The 8,970-nt window shown below is 44.5% G+C and overlaps 1 protein-coding gene across 9 annotated transcripts in view; it reads left to right on the forward strand.

Moving 5' to 3' along the window:
- Positions 1-8,970, forward strand: part of ADGRG2 (adhesion G protein-coupled receptor G2) — a 94,950-nt gene that overhangs the window by 61,341 nt on the left and 24,639 nt on the right. For all 9 annotated transcript variants that reach the window (XM_011940205.1, XM_011940203.1, XM_011940213.1 and 6 more), the window contains 3 exons: positions 543-637; positions 2,101-2,167; positions 7,513-7,901. In XM_011940205.1, the coding sequence (XP_011795595.1) occupies positions 543-637; positions 2,101-2,167; positions 7,513-7,901 (551 nt within the window). The remainder of the gene's footprint in view (positions 1-542; positions 638-2,100; positions 2,168-7,512; positions 7,902-8,970) is intronic.

Raw genomic sequence — 8,970 nt, forward strand, 5'->3', positions numbered from 1 at the left:
GGAGGCGGAGCTTGCAGTGAGCTGAGATCCGGCCACTGCGCTCCAGCCTGGGCGACAGAGTGAGACTGCGTCTGAAAAAAAAAAAAAAGAAAAAAAGATCTTGATGTTCATCTAGACTGTCATGTGAAAGGCCTCCCATGATGGAAACTCAGATGTTTATAGACACCAGGCAAGTGGCCAGCTAGTGTTTGGGGGGTGAGATTAAAGGTGTCAAGGTGCCTGCTTGTCTCTGCAACCAAGTTTCACCCCTGCCTGTTCATTGTGTAGGCAGGCAAAATGAGCCAGCACCTGTGTGTGGTCAGAGAGTCTCTGGTTTGCAACATCTGTGAATGTGAACCTCCATAAATGTCTCTTAATATAAAGTCTTTTTGGGTAAAATTCAGACTGTGGTAAATGGGTACTTACAAGCTTATTGGGGTGACATCACAAGTTAACAGTATCAGTATCCCCTTTCCTCACTCTAAGTTTGCAAAAGCAATTACAAACATGTAGGTAGGTTTCCCATTCATTAACATTCTGGTTATGTATATTTCTCTTTACAGCACATTAAATTGTACATTCACAATAAAACTGAATAATACAATGAATGCATGTGCTGTAATAGCTGCTTTGGAAAGAGTAAAGATTCGACCGATGGGTAAGTTGTCTATTATTGCTATTATTGCTGCATTAATCTTCATGTGGCTTTTAATGTGTTTTTTTCTAATTGAAAATGTAATTAATAAATTTGCATATGTTACAGCTTTCTGTTTTGACTCCTTTGTCCTTGGGCAATTTCTGTCTGTCTTTTTTTTTTTTTTTTTTGAGGCAGGGTCTCAGTCTGTCACCAGGCTCAGTGACGCAATCATAGCTCACTGTAGCCTCCACTTCCCAGATTCAGGTGATCCTCCTAGCTTAGCCTCCCGAGTAGCTGGGACTACAGGCATGCACCACCACACCCAACCAATTTTAACATTTTTAATAGAGATGAAGTCTCCTTATGTTGCCCAGGTTGTTCTTGAACTCCTTGGCTCAAGTGATCCTCCTGCCTTGACCTCCCAAAGTGCTGGGATTACAGGCATGAGCCACCATGCCTGTCCATTGGGCAATTTTTAAAGAGCCCTAGAAGGTTAATTTTCCTGCTTGCTAATAAAGTTTTTTATTTTATTTTATTTTACTTTAAGTTTTGGGATACATGTGCAGAACGTGCAGGTTTGTTACATAGGTATACATGTGCCATGGTGGTTTGCTGCACCCATCAACCTGTCATCTAGGTTTTAAGCCCCACATGCATTAGGTGTTTGTCCTATGCTCTCCCTCCCCGCTAATAAAGTTTTAATATGTCTTATTTGATAATATGATAAACCCTGCTGAGAAGGAGAATTCTTTTTGGAGTGTTCAATGGATTGCTACTGGGATATGTCCACTTTTTTAATTGACAAGCAAAAATTGTACATATTTGTGGTGTACAATGTGATGTTTTGCTATACATCGCGGAATGGCTATATCAACTATTTAACATTTGCATTACCTCACACACCTATCATTTTTTGTGGTAAGAATATTTAAGGTCTACTCTCTTTTCAAGCATACAACACATTCTTATTAACTGTAGTCATCATGTTGTACAATAGATCTCTTTTATTCCTCCTGCCTAACTGAAATTTTGTGTCCTTTGTCCAGCATCTCCCCAGTCCCTCCACCTCTGACCCCCTAGTAAACAGCATTTCACTCTTTGTTTCTATGAGTTTGACTTTTTAGATTCCACATCTGAGTGAGATCATGCGGTATTTGTCTTTCTGTACCTGGCTTATTTCACTTAACATCATGTCCTCCAAGATGTGTTTACTTGTGAATTCCTCTTGGAGTTACTGAAGAGTGATTAGTATGGCATGCATATAACCCCCCAAAAAATCAATAAATATTTTTAAGCACTACTATGTATACAGTATATCATTGTCAATATAACGGCGCCCAGTCTATTTTATCACCTGTTTTAGACAATTGCTCTTTTAAATGCAGGCAGTGTAGAAACCATGATACTTAATGGTTCTGAGCTGCCACCTTGCTTTGTTCTTGACCGTGCATTTTTCTTGTTCCTTGTCATTTTGTCTCCCCTAGAACACTGCTGCTGTTCTGTCAGGACACCCTGCCCTTCCTCCCCAGAAGAGTTGGAAAAGCTTCAGTGGTATGTAACAAACATACGGACCCTTCTCCTTAAAAAAAAAAAAAAAAATCACCATGCTAGCTAAGGAGTTTTAGAACTTGGGGAGTAAAGAAGGCTTTCAATTTCAGGGAAAATGCGGTTTTCTGCAGCATGAAGTAAATTTCCACTTGGACGGTTGCCTTAAACCAGTGGTTTGAAATCTTAGCTGCACATTAGAATCACCTGAGGAGCATTAACAACACTGACTCCCAAGGCTCACCAACTAAATGTTTTGTCATTTAAAAAACATGTTTGACAGTCTGATCCATGAGAAATGGTATCTCAGTGTTACTTTAATCAACATTTCTCTTACTAAGGCAGAGTCTGAACTTTTTTTCATATACTTGGGGGCCATTTTGTATCTTTTTGTGAATTACATGTACATGTCTTTTCTGTACTTTTTCTAATTGATATCTGATCCATTATTTAAGAGTGCTTTAGCCAGGCGCAGTGGTTCACGCCTGTAATCCCAGCACTTTGGGAGGCCAAGGCGGGTGGATCATGAGGTCAGGAGATCGAGACCATCCTGGCTAACGTGGTGAAACCCCATCTCTACTAAAAATACAAAAACAAAATTAGCCAGGCGTGGCAGCGGGCGCCTGTAGTCCCAGCTACTCAGGAGGCTGAGGCAGGAGAGTGGTGTGAACCCGGGAGGCATAGCTTGCAGGGAGCCGAGGTCGCATCACCGCACTCCAGCCTGGGCGAAAGTGCGAGACTCTGTTTCAAAAAAAAAAAAAGTACTTTATATATTGTGCATATTAGCTCTTTATATGCATATCTATGGTACATGTTGCAAATATTTTCTCCCAGTATTTTAGTTGTCTTTTGACTTTATCATGTTTTCTGTCATGCAAATTTTGAAACAGTTTTATGTATTTAAATATGAAAAAGTTCATCTTTTCCCCAGTGATCCGAGATGTCACCTTTGTCATATACTAAATTTTGGTAGGCATTTGGGTCTAATTCTGGATGTTAGATGTTAACAGTGGGCGACCAAGCTACATGGGAGGTATACAGAGCTGTTTGTATTGTTTTTCTAGTATTTCTGTAAGCCTAAAATTAGTTCCAATAAAAAGTTTAAAAAAAAGCTGATTCCCAGTCACCAGGCTCAGAGATTCTGATTTAATTGGTCTAGGATATAGCTTAGGCATTAAGGCCCCTCTGCACCAGGCGCAGTAGCTCACGCCTATAAGCTCAGCACTTTGGAAGGCCCAGGTGGGAGAACTGCTTGAACTCAGGATTTCAAGATCAGCCTGGGCGAGATCTTGTTTCTACTAAAAATTGGGGAAAAAAAAAAAAAAGCTGGGCATCGTAACACGTGCCTGTAGTCTGAGGTGGGAGAATCACTGGAGCCCAGGAACTCAAGGCTGCAGTGAGCTGTGTTCATTCCTTGGCACTCCAGCCTGGGCAACAGAGCAATACCCTGTCTCAAAAATAAATAAATAAATAAAAATATAAGCCCTGCTGGTGATTCTAATGTGCAACGAGAGTTGAGAATTGATGCCTTAAAATCATTGCTCCAATGGAGGGAAACTGGGAGATGGGTGCTCCAAAATAGCAAAAGACTCTGAAAGTCACACATGATGTGACCACAGGTGTGTAGAAATATACATAGAAAAAAACAGGAAGGACATGAATGAAAATGTTCACTGTGATTCCCCATGAATGACCTGCCTGCTGGCATTATGAGTTTTGCTTTGTTTTGTTTTTTTACTTTTTCTTTTATTTCTTGCTTTGCAGCATTTTCTATATTCTTCTACAATCAGATAAAAATTGTATTTGGAAAAAAAGGACTTTTTAAAAAATCTGTGTAGCTTCTCAGATGGGAGGAGAAAGCTAAGTGTAGCCTGTCTGCCCTTTGTGGGCCAGATTTCTGATATATACTAATATTAAAACACTGGGCCTTGAGGAACAGGTAAAAGTCTTTAGTTAAGGATTTGTAGCAGCATTTTCTGCAATAAAAAGTAAAGAGTAACATGCCCCATTCAGCTTCACATGCCTCATTAAGCTAGAGCATTGAGCCCCATTTGGGGGATAGAGTTTCCAGAAGCATTGGGATCTGATCAGAAGGGCATCCCTCTTTTGAGGCAGCCCCACTGACCCCTAGTGGCTGCCCATTCAGAGAGTGGTTAAGAAGAAGAAACAGGAATAGAAAAGGGGTCAGGATGTGAAACTGATGTCCAGCTAGGGCTCAGTCATTAACTAGCTATGTATCCGTGTTCAAGAGCAGATGCTTTTTAACTTTCAGAGTCTCAGGTCAAATGAAGAAGTGAGTTAGAGCTCTGTAAAATTAGGAAATGGACTGGATCAGCACTTCTCAAAGATCACCGTGCACATCCATCACTCAGGATCTTGTTAAAATGCAGATTCCAATCCAGTAAGGCCTGGGCCTGAGACTCCACATTTCTGACAAGCTCTCCAGGTGAAGCCAGTGTTGCTGGTTCATGGACCCCACTTTGAGCACCGAGGGTCTATATACAGACTGTAGAGCAGTGCCAGTGGTTTTCAATCCTGGCCGCATGTTGAAATCCTCTGGAGCGTTTTAAAAAACATTAATACAGCCGGGCATGGTGGCTCACGCCTGTAATCTCAGCACTTTGGGAGGTGGAGGTGGGAAGATTGCTTGAGGCCAGGAGTTCGCAACCAGCCAGGGCAACATAGTGAGACCCTGTCTCTACAAACAGTTTTTAAAAATTAGCTGGGCAGGGTGATGTACACCTGTAGTCCCAGCTACTTGGGAGACTGAGGCAGGAGGGATCACTTGAGCCTGGGGAGTGGAGGCTGCAGTGAGTCATGATCATGTCACTGCATTCCAGCCTGGGTGATAAAGTAAGACCCTGTCTCTGAATGAATGAGTGAATGAATGAATGAATTTTTAAAATACACAGATGCCTGCCTCCCACCCTTAGAGATTGGTCTAGGATGCAGCCTGGGCTTCCTGGTTTTTGAAAACTCCTGGGTGGGGTGATTCTAATGCGCAGCCAAGTTCAAGAACCACTGGGCTAGAATTAGATGCCCACTCAGGGTCTTAATATGTTGGTTCTTAAGTTTAACTGTACATTAGAAATACCTGGGGTATTTTAAAAACATACTGATGTGTCCAAGTGGCCTTCTGGGGTGCTGGAAATGCTCTGTTTTGATCTAGGTGGTGATTATATATAAAATTCGTCAAGCTCTAAATGTAAGATTAGTACACTTTATGCAGTAAAGAAACGTGCATTAAAATGGGCACCTGCACCCACCGCCAGAGGTTCCAGGTCAGCTGGTTTGGAGTGGGAGCCCAGACATTGGTGCCAAGGTGCTCTGAGGGTTTCAGATGTGCTGCTGGCATTGCCTACCACTGCTCTGCCACTTCCCTATGTGCCTCACAGTGGATGGAGGGCTCCGACTAGCATAATGACAGGAGTAGAAGGCAACCTCTTCACAGTTGAGCCCAGTGAATGGGAGCCTGTGTTGGGGGTCTGCCTTCTGCAGGTCCCCAGATAAGCTGAAGAAAATTTAATGTACACTTTGCAAAGCACCTTTACCCCAACTTGGCCAGGTGGGTTGCTACAGTGTACAGCTTAGGGAATGGAGTCAGAGAGATGTTGGGTAAATTGTCCACAGGAGTAGTGAGAGCTGGAGCCCAAGTGAAGGTTGTTTGTTTGTTTGTATGTTTGTTTCTGAGACAGAGTTTCGCTCTTTCACCCAGGCTGGAGTGCAGTGGTACAATCTTGGCTCACTGCAACCTCCGCTACCCGGGTTCAAGCGATTCTCCTGCCTCAGCCTCCCGAGTAGCTGGGATTATAGGCACCCACCACCACGCCTGGCTAATTTTTGTATTTTTAGTAGAGACGGGTTTTCGCCATGTTAGCCAGGCTGGTCTGGAACTCCTGACCTCAGGTGATCCACCCGCTTCCGCCTCCCAAAGTGCTAGGATTACAGGCATGAGCCACCGCACCCGGCCAAGTCTAGGCTTTTTGACTCATGACGTTTCTGACTGACACCCCTTTATCCTCATTGCCCCAAACCTCAGGGGATGCAGGGAGGCCTATGGCCAAGTGACCAGCCAGACTGGACCAAGCAGGCTTTTCTTTTTATAGATGTGAATTGCTTTAGGCCCCTTGACCTAATATTCCTCCTCTTCTCACCCTAGAGAAGCTCTAAGAATACATTCTCATTGGTGTTCTAAGTCTCCATCTAAAACTAGATCGATCAGAGGCTTCCCTGGGCAAATATTCCCTGGGTAATAATTTGTTGCTCCTCCTCTAGTTGTTCCTCCCTAGGTGTCTCAAGACTGACAGATCTTGTGCCAGAGAGTAGGTGACGACTTCTCTACCTTTGATGCCCAAGAAAATCGCCAGAGAGTTTAGAAAATACACATGCCCCATCCCAAGACCAGCTGAATCAAACACAGAGGAGTAGGCCACAGAAATCTATATACATATATGTTTTAAAAAGTGTTCTGGCCCAGGCACAGTGGTTCATGCCTGTAGTCCCAGCACTTTGGGAGGCCGAGGTGGGCAGATCACTGGAGGTCAGGAGTTCGAGACCAGCTTGGCCAACACAGCAAAACCCCATCTCTACTAAAAATACAAAAAGTAGCCAGGGGTGGTGGTGGTTGCCTGTAGTCCCAGCTACTCGGGAGGCTGAGGCAAGAGAATCACTTGAACCCAGGAGGCAGAGGTTGCAGTGAGCCAAAATCATGCCACTGTACCCCAGCCTGGGTGACAAGAGTGAGACTCCATCTCAAAAAAAAAAAAAAAAAAAAATGTTCTGGGTAGTTCTCATGCACAGCCAAGGTTGAGAACCACTGAACTAAAGGAACCTTGAAGACATAGCTGATATAGAAGCTGGGGACCACCCCTTTTGCCCCAGCTTGATTCATTGTTTTCATTCAACCAACATTTCTTGGTCAGTTACCATGGGTCAGCTACCACTATGCCAGGCTATAGCAGTGTAAAGTTGATTAAGATAGATTCCTAGTATATGAAAACCAGTTGGGTCACGAGGCATTTCACAGTTCCCCTCCCCCGGGAGCACGGAGAAGATCCCCTCAATTGAGTGACCATGAGACATAGAGCCACAGAGCAGCAGTGAACTGGGGAGTCACAGAAGAGCATCTCTCCTTGCTCATTCCTGTCCCAGGAAGTAGGTGGTAGAAGTGGGCAGGCGCTGGGGGCTAGTGGCAGGTGCACAGAGGGTGTGAAATGGCAGAGGCTGGAAGTGTCATGTCCCTGATGTAACTACGTCAACTTCACGGTGTCAGATGATTGCCAGAGGGGAAAGACTCGCCCCTCTATAGCTCATTCGTGTCTCACATGTATCTCTCTGATTTGTTCCTTTAGTGACCTGCAGGATCCCATTGTCTGTCTTGCTGACCATCCACGTGGCCCACCATTTTCTTCCAGCCAATCCATCCCAGTGGTGCCTCGGGCCACTGTGCTTTCCCAGGTCCCCAGTGCTACCTCTTTTGCTGAGCCCCCAGATTATTCACCAGTGACCCACAATGTTCTCTCTACAATAGGGGATATTCACCCCCTTTCACCTCAGCCTTCAGCTCCCATAGCTTCCAGCCCTGCCATTGACATGCCCCCACAGTCTGAAATGATCTCTTCCCCTATGCCCCAAACCCATGTTTCCGGCACCCCACCTCCTGTGAAAGCCTCATTTTCCTCTCCCACCGTGTCTGCCCCTGCGAATGTCATCACTACCAGCGCACCTCCTGTCCAGACAGGTAAATGTAAGATGCCACTTGAACAGCGGCCAATCTGCCAATCAAGACATCTATGATAAGACCATGTTGAGCCTTTCTTTGTATGATGTTCGCTTGATTTCTAGAGCTTTCCTTTAGGCATTCTAATGTTCTAATGACTTATGTGGTTGCATAATAGTCATTGTGTTGAGGTGGCATATCTAATTTAATCATTCCTCTCTTCTGAAACCATTAAGTTTATTCTACTTTTTAGCTCCCAGGTATCTTTCATGCAGTTGTCACTTTGCTTCTTGGCTGTGGCTGAGTTCCATTGTTTTGACCAAGATAATGGAGAAATAGCTCTAAGGGGCAAGCACAGATCTCATTTGATAGAGTTGGAGATTTTCTAGGTTTCTTTCTCCTACAAAAGGTGGTTGAGACACTGTTTTCAACACCCTGAAGAGTAAACTTTTGATCTATTAAACATTGCAGCTCAGTTTAGACAGAAGACAAAAGAAAAAATTGGCAGGTCTGAAAGTCAGTCAGTCACGGAGTGCCTGAGCTGGGACTGAGCCAAGGTAGTGGTAGGAGGGGAGAAACATTGTGAAGACCCAGGCTTGGGTCCGCACGGGCCCTCGCAGACAGTGTGATCTGGAACAAGCTCCTCCTGCCTCTGCCTGTTCTATGTGAGGATCAAAATCATCACACTAACTGCATGAGGCTGAGAATGAAGGTGTAGGTGAGAATGCTGTGGAAACCGCCAAGGGCTCCTGGGTCCAAAGTGGGCTTAGTGGTACAGAGATAAAAGCAAGAGGGAAAGAAGCTGAGAGAAATCTGGATACGCTGGAGTTTCAGCTCTGTGAGTAAGAGGCAGGTCTTCCTCTAGAATTTGGAGGATGGGGGAGGCAAAGCCAAGTTTTTGGTGACATTAGATTGATTTTGGTCCCCACCTCCTTCACCCTAGTGCTAGCATCACCAGGAGATAAGGAGCTTCTGCGAAATGACTTCATATTTCTTCAAATTTGCACTGCGCTCTCTTCAATATCCTCCCTCCTTCCCTCCTTCCCTCCTTCCCTCCTTCCCTCCTTCCCTCCTTCCCTCCTTCCCTCCT

This window comes from Colobus angolensis, unplaced genomic scaffold (assembly GCF_000951035.1).
Source record: "Colobus angolensis palliatus isolate OR3802 unplaced genomic scaffold, Cang.pa_1.0 Scaffold188, whole genome shotgun sequence".
In the NCBI taxonomy this organism is placed as follows: Eukaryota; Metazoa; Chordata; class Mammalia; order Primates; family Cercopithecidae; genus Colobus; species Colobus angolensis.